Source organism: Dendropsophus ebraccatus, chromosome 1, assembly GCF_027789765.1.
Source record: "Dendropsophus ebraccatus isolate aDenEbr1 chromosome 1, aDenEbr1.pat, whole genome shotgun sequence".
Classification (NCBI taxonomy): Eukaryota; Metazoa; Chordata; class Amphibia; order Anura; family Hylidae; genus Dendropsophus; species Dendropsophus ebraccatus.
Window position 1 is genome coordinate 48,166,195 of NC_091454.1, and position 20,500 is coordinate 48,186,694.

General features: G+C 41.6%; 1 protein-coding gene and 1 long non-coding RNA gene across 2 annotated transcripts in view; one reads left to right on the forward strand and one right to left on the reverse strand.

The window, feature by feature from the left end:
• Positions 1-10,863, forward strand: part of LCP2 (lymphocyte cytosolic protein 2) — a 109,348-nt gene extending 98,485 nt beyond the window's left edge. The window contains exons 17-21 of the mRNA XM_069956812.1: positions 6,528-6,574; positions 6,840-6,931; positions 8,143-8,220; positions 8,670-8,819; positions 10,205-10,863. Coding sequence (XP_069812913.1) covers positions 6,528-6,574; positions 6,840-6,931; positions 8,143-8,220; positions 8,670-8,819; positions 10,205-10,333 — 496 coding nt within the window. The 3' untranslated portion in view covers positions 10,334-10,863. The remainder of the gene's footprint in view (positions 1-6,527; positions 6,575-6,839; positions 6,932-8,142; positions 8,221-8,669; positions 8,820-10,204) is intronic.
• A 2,430-nt stretch (positions 10,864-13,293) lies between these two features.
• LOC138773871 (uncharacterized) lies at positions 13,294-16,339 on the reverse strand. Its single transcript, XR_011360229.1, has 3 exons — positions 16,271-16,339; positions 14,934-15,033; positions 13,294-13,435 (listed from the first exon to the last, which is right to left on the reverse strand). It is a non-coding gene; the product is annotated as an uncharacterized lncRNA (long non-coding RNA).
• Between the last annotated feature and the right edge of the window lie 4,161 nt (positions 16,340-20,500).

Consider the following 20,500-nt stretch of genomic DNA (forward strand, 5'->3'; position numbering starts at 1 on the left):
AATTCTAACGAATCCATCATTGTGCAATTAAATATACTGTCAAAAAATAAATATATATATAAATATACATTTATTTATATATATATTTATTTTAACAGTATATTTAATTGCACAATGATGGATTCGTTAGAATTAAATTATTGAACAACGAAAGGGACTTTATTACAAAGAAAATGTGTTTTATTAATTTAATATATTAACTATTAGAGGCATCGGCATTCGGCATCATTGCCGGCTATTTTTTTAAGTACTCCGTACGGACCGCCTGTCAATCCACGGCCACATGTCCAGCCGCAAACAATGGTCTTGTTCATTTTTTACGGGTCCGTTTACGATAGGGTCGTAGATTCATACATAGTGTGCACCTTGCAGCCGTATATCGTTTACTTTCCAGCGTACGCATGAACCACCAAAAATACCGCCGCACAATTACAGCCGCAAATACAGCCGCACAGTTACATAGTGTGAACCTAGCCTTAAAGTGTATTTGAGGGGCCTGTATGTTAGAAAGCCCCACAAAGCATCCCATTTCAGAAACTGCACCCCCCACACTCTGCAAAAGCATATCCAGAAAGTTTTTTTAACCCTTTAGGGGAGTCACAGAAATAAAAGCTAAGTGTGTAAGAAATTTGAAAATTTTAAATTTCTGTGCAGAGATTTTATTGTAATCCAATATTTTTCATAATTATACACCTATTACCAGAGAAATGCACCCCAATATTGATTGCTCCGTTTCTGCAGTTTATAGAAATACCCCATATGTGGCCCTATTGCGCTATAAAGGAGTGCCTAGTGAATTTCAACGCCTCCGTTATATTTGGTCATTTTTGACCGTAACACTTCAGGTTGGCAGAGGCTCTGGGGTGCCAAAACCTAAAAAACACCCCTAAAGGGACACCATTTAGAAAACTACACCGCTTAAGGAATGTAACAAGGGGTGCGGTGAGCATCTGGACTCCACAGGTGCTTCACAGATTTTCCGAACAATATGGCGTGAAAAAAGAAAAATTTATTTTTTACACTAAAACGTTGTTCTAGCCTTCAATTTTTCATTTTCTTAAAGGGATAAGAGGAAAAAAAAGACACAAAATGTGTAGCCCAGTTTCTTCCGAGTACGGAAATACCCCACATGTGGACATAAAGTGCCAAGGGGGCGCAGGACAAGCCTCCAAAGGGAAGAAGCGCCAATTGGCTTTTGGAAGCTGAATTTCACTGAAAAGGATTTCAAGGGCCATGTCGCATTTACAGAGCCCTTGTGCTGCCAAGACACTGGAAACCCCCCACAAGTGACCCCATTCTGGAAACTACACCCCTCAAGGAATCTAACAAGGGGTTCAGTGAGCATATGGACCCCACTGGTGACGGGCACAAATGTGGAACAATGTGACGTGAAAGGGAATATTTTCATTTTTTCACTTTCATGGCACAAATGTGCCCTTCATCAAGGGGTCAATATCCTCACTGCACCCCTTGTTAGATTCCTTAAGGGGTGTAGTTTCCAGAATGGGGTCACTTTTGGGGGGTTTCCAGTGTTTTGGCAGCACGAGGGCTCTGTAAATGCGACATGGCGTTCATCATCCATTCTAGCCAAATCCAACCTCCAAAATCCAAATGGCGCTCCTTCCCTTCGGAGGCTTGCCCTGCGCCCACATGGCGCTTTATGTCCACATGTGGGGTATTTACGGACTCTACACATTGCTCTACACATTTTGTTTTTTTTTTCCTCTTTTAACCCCTTGTGAAAATGATAACTTCAGGGCTAAACCAACATTATAGTGTAAAAAATGTAACATTTCATTTTCACGCCACATTGTTCCACATTTGTGCCCGTCACCAGTGGGGTCAATATGCTCACTACACTCCTTGTTACATTCCTTGAGGGGTGTAGTTTCCATAATGTGGTCACTTGTCAGGGGTTTCAACTGTCTTGGAAACACAGGGGCCTTCTGAATGCAACATGGCCCCTCGAAATCCATTCCATCCAAATCCAGCCTTCAAAAACCAAATGGCGCTCCTTCCCTTCGGAGGCTTACCCTGCACCCACATGGCGCTTTATGTCCACATGTGGGGTATTTCCGTACTCAGGGGAAATTGCGCTACACATTTAGTGTTTTTTTTTTTTTTTATCTTTTAGCCCCTTGTGAAAATGAAAAAATCATGACAAGATTAATGATTTAGAGTAAAAATTTTACAAAAATTACACTAAATGTTGGTCTAGCCTTGATTTTTTCCATTTCCACAAGGGGTTAAAAAAGAAAATGAACACAAAACGTGTAGGGTAGTTTTCCCTGAGTACGAAAATACCCCACATGTGGGCATAATGTGCCATATAGGCACAGGGCAAGCCACCAAAGGGACAGAGCGCCATTTAGAGGCTGGAATGGAGGATGGAGGCCATGGCGCAATTACAAAGCTCCTGTGCTGCCAGGACAGTAGAAACCCCCGACAAGTGACCCCATTCTGGAAACTTCACCCCATAAGGAATCTAACAAGGGGTGCAGTGAGCATATGGACCCCACTGGTGACGGGCACTTACGTAGAACATGTGCCGAGAAAATAAAAAATACAATTTTTTTTCATTTTCACGTCCCAAATGTGGCCGTCACCAGGGGGCCATATTTCCCTGCTGCCCCCCTTGTTAGATTCCTTATGGGGTGTAGTTTCCAGAATGGGGTCACTTGTGGGGGGTTTCTACTGTCCTGGTCGCACAGAGGCTTTGTAATTGCATCATGGCATCCTCTAATGGGAATGGCAGCCATACCTATTTAGCTGGGGAAAAGGGACAATTCTAATTTATTTGGGGGTATTAGGCCAATTATTAGTTTATAAGGTTGAAAACGACAGGAGTCCATCAAACTCAACCTGTGCTGATCTAGAGGAAGGCAAAAAATCCTTGTAAGGCAGACGACAGTAGCCTCATCACTGGGAAAAAATTCCTTCCCGACTCCATAATGGCGATCAGAATAATCCCCAAATCAGGAAAAAGAAATAGGAATAAGGGACAATAATTAGATAATGTAGAACTCCGATGACGTGTGGTACGCCTTGAAGCGATCCAGTATGCAGAGCCTGGGTGATCAGGACAGGTGTTACACTGGAAAATGGTGTCCTTCCTGATCCCCCTGTTACGCCACACTCTGCACTTCTTCTGGGGTCTCCTGTTCTCCAGTGTGGGGGACGTCACCTGGAAAATGTTGTCCGGGTGGGATCCGGGGTCCCTCATATCCAGAAGCACTGGGTCCGCTCCATGGCTGCTAATTATTAGGGCTCTATTACTGCTTCTGATATGTTCGGATTGTGCCGCAAGCTACAGTAGCTCAGGCAGCGAGGGACCGGAAGAGGGGGGTGCTGGTATAAAAGTTATCCCCGTACGGGTGGTAACCTTTATCCAGCAGTGGGAAGATCAGTTCCCGGACAATCTTCCCACTTGTTTCGAGGATGGGGGGAGGGGGCATCTGGGGGCTGGATTCGGGTGTCCCTTCCTACATACACTCTAAGGGTACGTGCACACTGGGGAATGGCGAAGGATTACCCTTTGTGCATTCCGCAGCTGGCACCCACCGGCGGACTAATGGAGGCGCGCGTCTCCTCTCGTGTCACACTCCATTCTATGCACGAGCGGATTCCGCTCTCCGTCCAATGTGTTCATTCTTTAGATGGACGATGGAATCCGCCCATGCATAGATTGGAGTCTATGACACGGGTGGAGACACGCGCCCGCATTAGTCCGCCGGTGGGTGCCAGCTGCAGAATGCACAAAGGGTTATCCTTTGCCATTCCGCAGTGTGCGCTGGGTTCACACACAGTATATTTCAGGCAGTATTTGCTCCTCTTGTCAGGTCCTCATAGCAACCAAAACCAGGAGTGGATTGAAAACACAGAAAGGATCTGTTCACACAATGTTGAAACTGAGTGGATGGCCGTCATATAATGGTAAATAACTGCCATTATTTCAATATAACAGCCGTTGTTTTAAAAAAACAGCAAATATTTGACATTAAATGGCGGCCATCCAATCAATTTCAACATTATGTAAACAGATCCTTTCTGTGTCTTCAATCCACTCCTGGTTTTGGTTGCTATACAGCCTCAAATATACAGCCTCAAATATACGTAGTGTGAACCCAGCCTAAGTTAATCTGTAAGTGTACCCTGAGGTACTCTCACAGAGTTTGTAGAATTTCACGCCATACCGCCATCTCTTATTGGGACGGTACTGGCGGAAAAGACGTGTCTGGGGGGCAGCGTACGCTACGCTACCCCCAGACACGTCACTGGATGATGATGATGATGAGGATGAATGGAGGAAAGAAGGATCCCCCCATTCATCCTCACTGGCTGTTTCGGTGTCGGAGGCAATAATAACGTATCCCTCTGACGCCGAAAACACCCTGGGGCCATCTGTATATGGGGATTGGTATATGGGGTATGTAGTGGTGTAGTGTCAAGCTTTATTCAATGTAGTGCGGTGTAATGTAGTGTTTTTTACGTGTTTTTTTACAGTAAGTATAAAAAAAAAACCTACGCCAACAAAGGAGTTGCTGATAAATGCCGCACTTATGTGTGGCACTTATCAGCAGACCGTGGCAGTAGAATATAGAAAAAAAACACCCTACGCCAAAAAGGAGGAGTTGCTGATTAGCAGCGCACTTTCGTGCGATGCTGAACACTCAGCGGCGATAGGGTGCAGAAAATAGAAAAAAAAAATTGGAAAAAAAAAACCTTTTTCTACATTCTGAACATCCCTGTAGCTGCTGATAAGTGTATTACACATATCAGCCGCTAGGGGGCAGCAGAGCGCAAAATCCGGAAAAAGACATGGCTGGAGCCGAAAAAAGCCGATGGGGACCGCCGGAAATAGCCGAAGACCCGATGGAAAGACGGAGGACGCCGCGAACCCGGAAGACGCCGATCAGGACCCCGGGACAGGTGAGTAATATACAAATACCTGCTCTGGACCCCTCAGCTACCTAGCTGAGGGGTCCAGAGCAGGTATTTACTATTTTTGTGGACTCTGATCGCTGTGCCACCGGCCCGATCGCCGTGAACGGGCCGGTGGCACATGACCACCATTACTTTTTACAGTAATGGCGGTCGGTGCCATCCTCGGACAGCACCGACCGCCATTTTTTCCGGGTCATCGGGTCACCGATGACCCGGAAAGGTTCCGATCGCCGCTATTGGCTGATCTGAATTGATCAGCCAATAGCGGCGATCGTAAGCACGGGGGGTGTTAACCACCCCCCGTGCCGAGAAGCTAAGATGGCCTGCTATGATTTATAGCAGGCCATCTTCCCCAATCGCTGTGTGCGAACACACAGCGATCGGGGAAACATCGGGCGTAAATTTACGCCCTGATGCGTTAAGTACCAGGGCGCGAGGGAGTAAATTTACGCCCGATGTCGTTAAGGGGCTAAACTAAAGGAAAGCCACTTCTATAACTCGGTTCCATATGTCTATGCCCCAGATGATAACAATTAATAACAACTGTGCCATCTAGTCATACAAACCTTTCCCCTTTCCTGCGACACAATAGTAGGATGGTAAATAGTAAAAATTACAGCTGGGGGGGTGAAGTCTGCTAGGCCGTAGTACTCCTAATATTAGGGGAGCAGTTATGGCATAATACATTGCATTTTAGAAGTACTGAAGTCTATTGTACAAACAATCAAATAATCACTTAAGTAGAGACTAACAAACCATTTGCAGTTGAACTGGGTATGCTTGACCCTCTCAGTGGATGCCCTAAGAAGGTCATAACCAAAAGTAATAGGGCAAAACAAAGAAGTCATATGAGGAATTAGTAGATATATCACAAACAGTACATTTTCCAAAACGCTTGTAGATTTGAAGTATATTTATAATTAAACATAATGTGCCATCTTTAAAGAAAAAAACAGACTGCATTTGGAGGCATATTATGAAAATAATCTGGGTTATAATACAGTATCATTCCTGGAAATGCTGCAAGATAAAATTGCAAAGAATAACCTCAATGTAAAACTGGAGGCAGAAAGAGCTATATCATAGGCTTATAGCAGAAAATAGGTGCCATTTTTTGTATCTTTGTCACCAGATTCTAATAAAGATTATGTTCTTGAGCCCTTAAAGGGGTTATCCAGAGAGCAGAAAAGGTCCTTTCTCTTCTACTCTCTGGCGCTCCACTTCCTCCCTCTAAGCATCTCTGCTGATAACTTCCACAGACAAGAGGGGGACGGAAGCATGTTGTGGGCAATGATCAATAGCTGCCCGATGATACCAATGTCCTGCACGCAATGCCCACAACATGTCTCCCTCTTGTCTGCAGAAGTTAACAGCAGAGACGCTCAGAGGGAGGAAGTGGAGCGCCGGAGAGTAGAAGAGGAAGGACCTTTTGTGCTCTCCAGATAAACTCTTTAATCAAAGCGAAACACAAAAAGAAGAGACATTTTATTTATTGTGAAACATACTTGTGTTGTTGTTGTGTAGGATGTAAGGAAATCTATTAGCAACATAAAATGTAACCTTGTGTGTTACTGTCCCCACAGTGGTGGTCCACTACCTGGAGGCATTCCATTCCCCCCTTATAAACCCGGTAAGCTACTTGTTTTATCATATATATATATATATATATATATATATATATATATATATATAATTGTATGTAAGTAGGTATGAGTCACGACAATGTTTTTCTTTTTTTACACCCTGTGATCATCACAATGGCAAAAGGTCATGACAGTAATTACTTACAATATGTATGTATTATATTGATCTGCCACATTTTAATTTGTGTATGTAGTTCCCTTCTATGAGCTTAATTGCTGTATGCATGTTCACTGACTCTGAGATCTGTGTAGATAATCGATATACAGACGCACCCCAGAATGGAAGACCACCTGCACCTATTCCTGTCACTAATGCAACCCATACTTCAATCCCTGGAAGTGAAGTAAGATCATTTAATTATGCTTATTGCATATAAGTATGTGTTGTTCCCAAAAGAGCTTTGGAGTTGATTGTTTAAATTGCATGTAAATTTAATGAAGATGAATAAATGATTTACAATTAAAACAAGTTGCATACTGTATGTTTGCCATGTAGCTCTACAACACAGGCATGCAAATAGCCATTGAGGTCTATTAGCAGTGGTCTTTGGAGTATATATTTTCCTTGTATTTTGGCTAATGGTGTGAATATTCTTTTTTGTTGCAGTATAGTGTTTTTAGCAATCCTGTTTCAGTACGGATTACTCTTACTTATATGTAACTCTATGTAAATGTGTTACTCTATGTGTAAAAAGATAGCTAACCTTATCTGTGTCATCATTACCAGTGGATTCACACATTACAGATTTGTTGTGGAATCCTCCACAGTGGGTTTTTGAAACCCACGGCATGTTGTCCTTAAAACCAGCCTAAAGGTCCCGCGTTCACCTTATACTTTAGTCAGCCATACGGTTCTGCTGTCAGTGTAAGGCGTATGGGACTCTCCCAACTGTCCACCAACAGATAATGTGTGTAGAGATAGCAGTCGGGTGTGATGGAAAAATCACTGCCCAACCACTTTGTTTGCGAAGAGATAAAGTTGGCCATACACCTTCAATAACTGAAGGTCGAGCAATGATCCGGCAGTCAGTTATCACTTCCATTTGCTCCTGTCCTCCATCATGCCTGACCCCTATCATCATCTGTCGTAGGACAGTCCGATAAACCTTGTATCGATGCTGAGAGGAATGGGTATGGACGACTGAAGTATATGGTGTGTGGGGACCTTAAACTGGAGCCAGAGCTCTCAGGCTGTGGCTTAAACCTCCCCATAGAGAACACACAAATACTTGGCCATGCTGAACGTTCCTGTGTATGGGTAGGATGGGGACCAGCTGGTTATTTGACCATTAGTTTTTAAAGAGCATCCTGTGAAAACCATACCAAGATGTTTATAAAATATACAGTATATGTAGGCTATGTGAGGGCATACAGCTTGCCAGTTCTATAATATACTTAAATGGAACGTTATCAGGCTACAATAAACAAAGAAAAATAAAATTTTCTTAAGCCTTTATCCTTGAGACAACTGTAATTTTGATTTCTCTTAGTATAATATTTGCTAAATGCTGTGCTGCTTTTTTTTACATTGTACACTAATTGATATGTATTTTAGGCCATTTATTCAGAACAGTGGTATTTGGGTAGTATATCGAGAAGGGATGCTGAGAAAGCTTTAAGATCTGTGAATATGGTAAGATTTTTTTAACATTTAATTTCACAATTTTTTAAATGTCTAAATTCACTATCTTTACACAAAACATACGTTGTGTGAACATGGCCTAAAATGGCATGTGTGAGTAGAGCCTGATATATGTGGGTAAATTTCCTAGCAACTTGAAGAAGTAGTTAAAGGGAATCTGTCAAATCTATGTCATGCTTAGAGCTCAGTTGAGTTATTTGGAAAGCAGATAGGTGTCAGTTACATGTTTGGTATCAGTGCTAAGGGCTTCATTACACTATATGTATAGTTTCATGGGCATTGGTCCCCTTTAAGTTGACATTTGAATTTAAACAAATCATACAGACAGAATGAATCTGGAGCTAGGGAAATCTTGTTTTCCTAGTATGCAATAAACAAGGTACTGTCTTTATACAGTATGTTTGATGTTAAAAATACAGTTTTTTTTTTATTTGTCATAGGATGGTACATTCCTGGTAAGAAACTGTTCTCAATCAACATTGACCCAACCATATGTTCTCATGGTGCTGTACAAAAATAAAGTCTATAACGTACGAATTCGCTATGACCAGAATAATCAAGTATACCTATTAGGATCAGGAGGGCATGAGGTATAGTATATCATAATGTAACTATTATTGTATCTTTATTCTGCAGGTCAATATGCTTACAGTGGTCTATTTTATATACATCTTTAAATTTACTTTTGCTGGCAACATTACTAGATCACTAGACAGGTATTAAAAAAAGAGCAAATGAACATACCTTTGCTGTCTGTCTCTGTGCTTTTATGTTAAAAAAATAACACCTTTATTTGGGCTGTAAATAGTGTCAAAGAGGCGGAGCATTCAGTGCACAACGGCCAGAAATAATTGACATGGCTGTAGCGAACAACGGCCATTGTTCAATACATTTTGTGAACAACGGCCGCTGTTTGCAGTTCAATGCAACACATTTTTGAATGACATCAACATACATTGTTTTAACTGAAAACAACAGCCGTTCTTGCCATAAAAAATACATTGTGTAAACATAGCCTTAGTCTTTAACTGAAGCCACGGATTGAACGGCGCCGTCTCGGGGAAGCCGGTGTCGCACTCTGTTTTTCGGACCGTGGCCCAGTTCCCGTGTACGGAGCCGCATCATACAGGGGAGGGAATCCCCTCCCACTGGGGGAGGCCTGGCCTACCTCCAGTGCTTGAGCACTGACCAGTTCCGGTGCATAGAACGGCGCCGTGTACGGGAAACGGGCCGCGGTCCGAAAAACGGTGGCACCATTCTATCCGTGGGTTCAGCTTAAAGAGGATGTACCTGGTGGTACACCCTCTTTAAAGGCAATTATTATATGTTTTAGTTTTTATTAGACCCATCTAACACATAATAACAGTTTTTGGTAGCACCAGAATTCTGACACATTTGCAATAGTAAATCTGGGCCATTGTGTTAGAATTTTATTTTGGAGTAACTGAATTATAAATATCTAATATTCTGTATGGGGAAAATGTATTATTAGGCCATGTGCACACACAGTAAGAGACCAGCCGTTCCGTGACCTGACCAAGTCACGGAACAAACGGTCTCTGAAAAGATCATCCCGGCCGGTACAGCAGTACTAGCCAAATGATCTTTGCAGCCGCAGAGTTCTGATGCACGCCCGCATCAGAACTTTCCACTGCACACTATGAAGCGTACGGCCGGAGCCGCTCACTCCATAGTGTGCGCTGACAGGGTTTTCTATGGTGTCGCAAGAGATCCCAGCCGGAGTGTATACTATGTGTGTGCACTCCGGCTGGGATCCCATAGAAGACTAGGCAACGTATCTTTTCGTAAAAAGTACGGCCGTTGTTGCTGATTGCAACAACGGCCGTACTTTTACAAAAAGATATGTTGTGTGAACATAGCCTCATATTGTATGGAATCTTATAAAAAAAATAAACAGGTTAACATTAGCAGCATACAGTAAAAATATTTCTATCTTTATTGTTTTCTTCTTTAGACTTTTGACTCTGTGACTGAAATTATTGACTTCTTTCGCAAGAATCCTCTTCTTCTTATTGATGGGAAAGACCGAGGTTCAAGACAACATGGCAAGCTTACTTGTATTGCTGACAGGAGCTTTCTCTAGTTCTTTAAACCACTTTTTTTTTTACTTGATTAACTGCATTTTTAGGAGTGGGATTAGATGTACCATGTAAATTACAAGATGTTGGATAAACAAGTGTTTTCAAACATTATTAGTAATTATTCACCAACTAGCAATATTCTTCTGTTCAGTCATACTTCTGTCTACACCTAGTAAGCACAGAGTCACGCAGTTTCCTTGGCTCTTTGTCTGTTTTCATAATTTCCCTAAACGCCTCCAAAGAATCAGTTTGAAGAAGAAAGCTTTCTATCCCCTGACTAGCCAAACAGAAGTGTCTGAAGCATGTCACAATGTAGAATTTACCACTATAACCACACATTCATGGTAAAATATCTCATTGCTTGTACTGTAAGTTCCTCTCTTGACCACCTTTTTTACTAAATCACTTGTGGAACTTCATTCACTATTTCTTTTCTTGGTTTTTGCCTGATGACGTTATTCAAATATATGTAAGGATCACTCTTTCTATAAACTAATGATAATTTGTTGAAATAAAATGTGTAACAAAGCTACTGGATCAATATATTTTTAATTTCTGTCATGCAGCATATAAGCCATAGTTAGGGAAATTACCGCTCTGTATTTATGCCACAATATGTACAATGTTTAAGCTGATCACAGCTTGCATCTCATTTATGGAAGAACTTATTGTCAATAAGAAGGCCTTCATCCTGCCATGGTGCCCTGGTGGGCCTTTGAAAAAAAAACAAAAAACATAATTCTTAGTACACAAACCACTTGTCTTGGTGGCTCTACTGTGATCCTTAATCAATCATTATGGTGCCTCATACACATTGGTGTAGATGGTATTAACTGGGCTTTGCCAAGCAATCAGACAAAATATTGGTACTCCTTTATTGTGTAATCTGTAGCAGCACAGGGCTCCAAAATGTCACCATTAACACTGCATAAATGAAACGATACCAAATGATAACATGGGTAATTTGGAAATAAACTGCTGGTAAATTAGCCAGCTAATCCATTTTTCATCACTGCAATCAGAGAATCATACATTTTATTTTTTGATAATGCAGAGTGCAGTATGGCACTATGAGCTTGTTGTATAAGTGATTGCATTCAAAATATAATAACATGAAATGTCATAATTTTAACAAAATAATATCTTATCCAAGCAGCCGACACTGAAGGCTCTATGTGTAACAGAGAAGATCTGTTTCTAGTGACTTCCTATCAGTATCCCAGAACAGGAGATATAATGAACTATATGAACTAAATGAGCCAATCTACTTAACTACTATTTCAAATTAACTAGATCAAAGTGTACACATATCCAAAATGAACTAGATTTCAAATCACTAGTACCAAATTTATCTAGCTTTTCATGTTTAAATATTTTGAGACGTTTCATTCTTCCATTGATAATTTAAAATCTTGCAGTTTTCGTTCTGGGCACTAAGCTTCAAGTGAATGTACCATCAGCTACTTCACTTTGGGTTTGTTACCTGAATGGATCAGTGCTGGACTCTGGTGGGGCAGCCCTTCTTCGAACCGCTGCCCAGTTCCTACACATGGCACCGGTCTATTCCAGAGCACTGGCCCTGCATGAAGCACTGGAGGCGGGCCCGCCAGCCCCCAAGGGGACAAAATCCCCTTCCCTCTGTGACATGGCTCCATTGATTTTAAGAGATCATCCTTTCGGGGCGGTGCGGCGCTTGGGAATAAACCGGCGCTAAGCATGGAAGTCGGAAGGTGGTTCACAAAAAAGGACTGTGCCACCGGTATCCCTGCGGCACCAATCCATTCAGGTAACAAACCCAAAGTGGGGTACATTCACTTTAATAATAAGCTATTCTGTAAACATCATTATTCAACAGTCTCCTGCTTATCATCACTTTAATGATTAAAGCGAAAAATGACACTAGTATATAGAAAGGATCAGGTCATTTATAACAGGTGGAGATCAGTACTTAGCTTCCCCCTTCATGGAAAATGACCTCTACACAGTTCACAGAGCATGCCTAGGAAACTATCCAATAATCTAATTTTTGCTATTTCACAATCTTTGAAAAGAGGAGTGAGGAGAAGGAAAGGCTTTTATGAACAAAAACCAGTAATTCAAGACCTTAATGGGTATCAATCATAATTATAACACATATATCGCTGTTAGCAGTCAATCATCCCTGCTGAGCACGCTGACAGGCAGAGAGCCGTTACATAGCTTGGACACCGCCCAAATGTAGGTTACCCCATGTAAGTAGCTGGTGCCCACTGTATGTAGTTGCACCCTAGTAGGTATGTAGGCAGCATTCCCTTCGGCAAAACAAGATAAACACTATGGAACAGATTTATCAAAGGGTTGAAACTGCCCACTATGCAAACTGCCCGCAGCAACCAATCACAGCTCCTCTTTCCTATCACCAGAACTAAAAGCTGAGCTGTAATTGGTTGCTGTGGGCAGTTTGTACCAGTCTAAATTTTACACCCTTTGATAAATCTCCCCCTATATATTTACCTATTTTCTGCTCCCTCATCAACAGGGCCCCCTGTTCTCCTGCTGCTAACAATACATGCACACATGACGATGAAAATTCTTGTGCATGCATTCTGGCACCCTGCAGACAGCAAGCTTAAGGCAGCCTGCGGTCTACAGGGCAATTGACGTTCCATCAACTCTCACCATGCTTGCGTTTGAAAGCGCACTCGCTAGCTCCAGAGAATTGACCCTTCAAGGCCTACCCCTTGTCCCAGCTCTACTCAAGGGGAAAAGAAAAGCTTTTAAAGTCTGATGCATTGACATGAGCTTTTATTCATTTCCGAAAAAACTTCTAGTTTGGTTTAGCAAACAAAATGTAAATTGAGATACTTTAGTTTACAAAAAGGGATAAAGAAAGCAAAGACTAATCTGCTGCTCAGCTTGTATTGAACAAAAAAAGTGATAACATACTTCTTTAGACAGAAAAATACACAAAACATTTAAGTCATATTTGCAGATTACAGGCAGCTGTATAGCCTATTCTTGCAGTGTCTTTTTTACAGCACATTTCTCATTACTCTTCATTACCACTGTTTCTTCGGGTCGACTGCATTCCAAATTCAGCTCACATAGTAAGAGATGCGATTCCTCTGCAAAACAAAATATTAAAGGCTACTTGTCACAAAGTTTCTCTTTATGCCAAACCAGAGAGTATAGTGGGCACCACCCTATAACCTAAGTGCTAAACCAATGCATATAAGGGTCCATTTACACAGAAAGATTCTCTGCCAAAGTCAGAAACAGACTATAAACAGAGAACAGGTCATAAAGGAAAGACTGAGATCTCTCCTCTGTTAAAATCCATTCCTGCCTTTCTGTGTAAATGCACCCTAAGAAACACAGAAGCATATGCACAAAAAGGTAAAAAATCTTTTTTTTTTATGTGCTACCTTTTTGTGCATATGCTTTATCTTCATAGTCCTACAAAGTTTCTCTTGACACCAAAAGATTGCATTGCCCTGGATATGTCCATGCCCAGACTCATGCAAAGAACTCTCTGTGGTGTGGAAAGTATCCACAGCAATCCAATCATCTGGCATCAGTTGTGACTGGTGACACTGTTGTCTTAATGTCCTGGCTTCAACCTTGGAAAGTGTATTTTATTCATGACAGCAGCTCCTGAGCTTGCTTTATAGAAGCTCTGGATCTACTGGCCTACTGGTACTTTATGGACCCTTAAGGCTTCCATAGCCTTCCGTTGCCGCATGGGTCCTTAAGGTGTTAAATACTTATATACACTGTAGTACCTCTGAAAGCAGAGCGCCATCTAGTACTGGCAGTAGCAGTAGCACCCACAAAAAGTTACAATGTACAGTAATAATAATTCCTTTATTCATATAGCACCAACTTATTCCTCAGCACTTTACATAACATGTGATAACTCACATAGGTCTCTGCTCCCATTAGTTCTCATAATCTAAATTCTAAATCCACCTATCTTTATGTTTAAAATGTGGAAGGAAACCAACCCAAACATGGGGAGAACATATAAATTGCTTGCAGATGTTGCCCTTGATGTGCAGGACTTCAGTGCTGCAGGCGATAGTGCTAACCACTGAGCCACCATGCTTCCCATATGTATATCATGAAGAGATTACCTCCACAGTCCTGTCCCCTGATGCAAGCCCTATCTTGAAGTGGATTTGCTGTGATTTGGAAGGTGAGAGAGACTTCCTGGGTCAGAGTACAGTGCTGTAGACCACCCTGTGCAGACCATGCCCCTCCCCCTCTCGTCCTCCCACCCAGTACAGGGAGCTCTTAAACCAAGTCACAATTTTGAAAAACTGTGAGCTCTTAAACCAAAACGCTCTTAAACCAAGTTACTCTTAAACCAAGGTACCACTGTATATATATATATATATATATATATATATATATATATATATATATATAATGGGTTAGTGTGTTATAGCCTTCATATGGTAAAGGTATAACAAAAATAATAAAGATTAACATTTTGAAATGAAAAAAAAAAATAAATAAATGGGTGCTTCACTGAGGCTATTGACTGTGGTGTCACAGGGTACCCAGGGTTCTCAACAATTGACAGAAGAAGATGACTCTGGACCCTGTTCCCTTTCCACTCACCAGTGAGCCTTTTCAGATCCAAAGAAATTCTGTCCAAGTTCTTAATCATTTCTTTGAGGTCAGGTTGCTTGATATCTGAATCTGAACTGTCTTTTAACATCTGAAAAGCAAATCTTAAATTATAAAAGGTAGGCTGGGTTCACACTGCATTTTTGTAATCCGTTTTTTTCATCCGTTTTTTGCAAAAAACAGATGCATTTCTGTGCATCCGTTTTGATCCGTTTTTCCATTGACTTCCATTGTAATAAAAACAGGAAAGAGAAAAAGGGGGGAAAAGGCGCTTCCTAGTGCAATATCTGAGTTACTAGATAGCAAATGTGCACAAAAACATCATTGTGCTCACCTTGGGAGGTTGTGCAATAGTAGGCACAACACTATAACAAAGCGTATTATCAATACCGCAGCTTAGCCGAGGATCATCTACACAGCGTGTAGAGTCGATACACCAAAAAGAAGTCAGGTCCTTAGAGGACTATAGGGCCCACAAGCGATCCTTCCAATAGCATAGCGCAGGTATTCCAGCTGGGTGGTTAGTAAGCCGTATGTGGTCGGCTCCCAATAGATGTAACTCACCAAGCCAAGTCCTTACTATAATAAATTTATTTAAAACAAGCGACGCGTTTCGGCACACTAATCTCTCAGTGCCTTTCTCAAGCTTGAGAAAGGCACTGAGAGATTAGTGTGCCGAAACGCGTCGCTTGTTTTAAATAAATTTATTATAGTAAGGACTTGGCTTGGTGAGTTACATCTATTGGGAGCCGACCACATACGGCTTACTAACCACCCAGCTGGAATACCTGCGCTATGCTATTGGAAGGATCGATTGTAATAAAAACGGATCAAAACGGATCCGTTTTTTTTTGACGGTCACAAAAACGTAGCTGACACTATTTTTGTGTCCATTAAAAAAAACGGATCCGTTTTGATCCATTTTTTTTACAATGGAAGTCAATGGAAAAACTGATCAAAACGGATGCACACAAATGCATCCGTTTTTTTTCATCAGTTTTTTGCAAAAAACGAATTGCAAAAACGCAGTGTGAACCCAGCTGTACATGTCACTATCCACTGCCACATGCTCTCCACAGTATGCTGGGCATGAGACGTTACCTTGGCCACCCTTAGCTGTGTCTTTCCATGGCATGTGGCAGCGTATAGTGACAAGTACCCCATAACTAACAACAGAAAGTACTGTACAGCTGGGTAAACAAAGGCTATAATAAAGAGACAGAGGGATAAACCACAACATCATTGCATGTTTATCCTACACCACAAGGCCTAATAGGCTGCAATACAAGAATACTGCAATGTATTAAATGAAAGTCAGACATATGTACATTTGTAGTTCTTTGCTTTAGTAAGTGTCACCTATAGTAAGAATAGTCCTATGTTGCCCATAGCAACCAATCACAGGTTAGATTTCAAATGATAATGAGCTCTGGTAAAATGAAAGCTGAGCAGTGATTGGCTGCTATGGGCAACAAAGAACATTCCTACTGTTCCTACTGTAAGGTGGCTTGATAAATCTTCCTCACATTCCTAGAATATCTGCATGTGAGATAATATGTGTAGCATATGCCTTAGGTCAGGTTCACACAGGTTTTTGGTCAGTTTTCTTTCAGTAGTTTTATCCAAATCCAAAAAAAGGAGTGGAACCAACATAGAGAAATATTATGGCCCAGATCTAATAGAAACACATAGTAGGTGTAAAGGTGTAAAGTGAAACTGACTCAGCTGCCCCTAACAACCAATTACATTCCAGCTTTCATTTTCCAAAGAGTCTGTGAGGATTGAAAGGTGGAATCTGATTGGTTGCTAGGGGCAACTGAGCCAGTCTCACTTTACACCATGTTTGATAAATCTCGCCGATAGTAACCAACCTCAATCCAGCTTTCATTTTTGAAGAATGGGATATAAAATAATAGCTGCACCGTGATTGGTTGCCAAGAGCAATACAGTTTATATTTTAGGGTAGCTTCACACGTACCATATCGCAGTGGATTTCATCTAAATAACTGAACACACCATCAAATCTGCTGCAGATCTGCTGCGGATCCTGTACATGTGAATGCACCCTTTTTTATGTGGCCTATTAATGGAAAGTAAACAGCTATATTATATAGGTGTTTATTTATGCATTTTGGCTTCACCCTAGTTGTGACTAGTTTGGGATTTTTTGTCTTTTTAAATTAAAGGTGTGTTGGCCTATTAATTGGGAGGTTCGCACCAAATACTGCCCAAACTTTATGTGTCAGCCCAGTCTAACACTGTCTCAGGAAAAAAATCACCTCAAAATTGTCACTGCTCAAGAATTCTCTCATGATAAGATAACCCACCAAAGCTGTATACAAAAGCTTGCAAAACTGTGAGGTAAATGAGACTGGAAAGCTGTTTCCTGATGGCACATTATTTCTAATGTCCTTATGGGATACAGGGGCCATTGGGCAATCTCTCCACAACTACAATCTCTACACCTTGTAATTACACTACTGACTATGACAGACAGACAGACAGAACTCAAAGGTTCCCTTGTCCTGAGCTGATTCTCTACCTTATGTTGGTGAATGCTTCTGGGGAGCTATAATGGCGGCTGTGTATAGAGCCTGAAACAAGCAGAAGCCTCCAATAGGCCAAACCACTCTTTTTTCATAAAAAAAATTACTGCAATAATTATATTGCCAGTGTGGTTACACACGTAGGGATACTAAATATGTGTACTTTTTTATTTTATTTTACATTTATTATTGCATTGGGGGCTATGGGGATTATGTGTGTATTGCAGTTTATTTATTTATAGTTTTTGTGTGTGTGTTTTTTTTTTTACTTTTTTGCTGCCCGACCATGGAGACTTCACTATTTGATTGCCTGATGACAACACATTGCATTGCAGTGCTGATCTGCATTGGAATATAATATGCCTGTCATAGGCTCTGCCCAGTCATAGCAACTGCCCCCTCTCCTATGTGGACAGTGTCATCTAGGTTAGGTTTCACAGCAGTTGGGCTCCAGCTTCAGGGTGGGAAGAGGGCCCAACTGACGTGAAGCCCCACCTAGGTGACACTGTCCACCGATACAAAATTAGGCTTTGTTAGAGCAGAAAGAAGACCCAGACAAGTTTTATACTGGTATATATTGAATGTGCCACATCTAAGCTTGTGGATGATGCAGAGAACAGCACATAGAGTACAGGGGGCGGGGGTTGACAATATCACTTTAATGTAAATTACATAATTTTAGGGGCTTAAAGTGAGACCCCTTTTTGCATTTTGACTTCTCTACACAGGTTTAATGGGTAAATTTAGCAGTTTTCATACCTTATTTTATATCATACGTCATGGTGCTTGTTCAAGTAAAAAATGATCTTTTATCAACTGCAGATTGTGCCACCGTTGGTCACGCCCCTCCACAGCGCCATCGGCACATAGGCCCCACCCCCTTGACACCCATTGTTATGTGCCAACCTAGAGGGGATGGGGCTTAAACCTAGGTCCCTATGACGTAATGGAGGGGCAGGGCCAACTGTGGTGCTGTGGGCGAGCTAAGTGGCTCTGTTGCCGTGAAGCCCCACCCACTTAGCACGATCTGCAGTTCTTGAATAAGCAGCATGACGTATGATATAAAATAAAGTGTGAAAACTGCTAAATTTACCCATTACACCTGTGTAGAGAAGTCAAAATGCAATAAGGGGGTGAGAGTGTCACTTTAAGCAGTTGCATACAGTTAGTTTTATGTATGCTAGCTTTGAATACAAGTGTATACAAGTGCTTTCTCCCCCGCCTACTGTATGCTTACTTATTACTGCCTGTTTTCGTTCCAATGTAGCTGTTGGAAACTAAACATGCTGTGGTAAGTAAATGTACTCAAAAGAAGCTGACAGGGAAGACATCAATCGATATACACCAAGGGGGACATGTATTAAGGTGCGTATCGGCGGAAAGTGACGATTTGCGTATTATTTCATTCGCAAATGGCCGATTTGCGAATAAAATATTTGCAAATCTGCACTTTCCGCCGGGTATGCCGAGGGGTGGGGAGGGTGTGTGGAGGGGGCGGGATGGGGTGCGCGGACTCAGAGTCTGCGCGATTTATCTTTTGCTCCGGCAAAAGATACGCCGAAAACCTACTCCACTTTTCAGGTGGCGTAGGTTTTCTGCCGTGCACACCGACGCGCACGGGATTTATGTAGAGGCAGTACGCCTCTACATAAATCTCTGTAGCGCCGGAGATGCGGGGACATTTTTAACTTAAGAAATGTCCCCCCAAGATTGCATCAATGCAAACATAACATACAGAAAAACTAAATGCAAGTGTATAATCCTCAGGGGATGTTGTTGTCCTTCTGCTTCTAGACAAATCTGTAAATCTTCTCTGCAAGTAGTGCATCTCAGATGGGTGGCACGTATTTTAGTCGCTGGTATAGCGCTTCCAAAAAGTTCAAGTCCTGTATGATGTCACCAGCAGGAAAATCCTTATACAGCAAAGTTCACAAAAAATCTCGGTTTCTAAAGTTTGGTTTACTCATCTCTAATCATAAGGCTTTTTATGGTACAGCAACAAAATGCAGTATATCTGTAATATAGATGCATTATGGGATAATATAAACTGTGCAAACAAGCAGTAGCTGTAAAAATTTGACAAAACTATAAAAAAATATGTCCAATACAGATAGTCAACTTGGAATAAAAAAATCTCCTTTAAACATATATAATAAAAATGTTTCCTCAACAAAGTACAGTACATACGCCTCAATATCAAGGTTTAAAGTGTGCAAAGATCAAAGTAATAAAATTATTTAGCGTTGCAGCCGAAAATATTAAATTATGCTACTTTGTTTTTCCATTATTTCTTTTTTTAGTTAATGCTGGTCAAAACTGAAGATGGTCTAAGCTGCTGCCAGTCTGCAGATTCTATGGGACATCAAAAGGAGAGACATCTGGGTGGGCTAAGTGTTCCCTATGTGTGTTGGCTGCATGGAGTATACTGTATACCTGTTAGGGTCCTATTACACAGACCGATGGCAACCTGATCAGTACTGTAAACGGGCTCTGTTTACTGAGCCTATTACACAGCATTAGTGATGTCCATGCAGCCCTTGCCCAAACAGTTTGTATCACCTGTCCACGTTCTTGATCTTCTCCTGTGCTCTGCTTCGAATCCTGCACACTGCAGCATCAGAGAAGCCTGAACAGACAGGCCATCTAGTCAATCACTGACTAGGACCACTGCGGGCAGTGATTGGCTAAGCAGCCTGTCAGCTTATATGGGCTTCTCTGATGCTGCAGTGCGTGGTGCTGGGAGGCTGTATCGTGTTTGTATTAGCAATGCACGGACGGTGGCTGATAATTTTAGGTCTGGGCCTAAAAAACGATCAGCTGATGATCGTTTCATCAGCTGATCGTTGTCTCTATTACATGGAGTGATTATTGGCCACATCAGGCCAAATCAGACGGTTATCGCTTCGTGTAGACACTGAGAGCAAGAAACAGGAGAACAAGAGGAACAGAGACTGTCCACAACCAAATGCCTGTCGGCCTGTGTGAAGTAAAACTAACCTCATTTATAGTAAT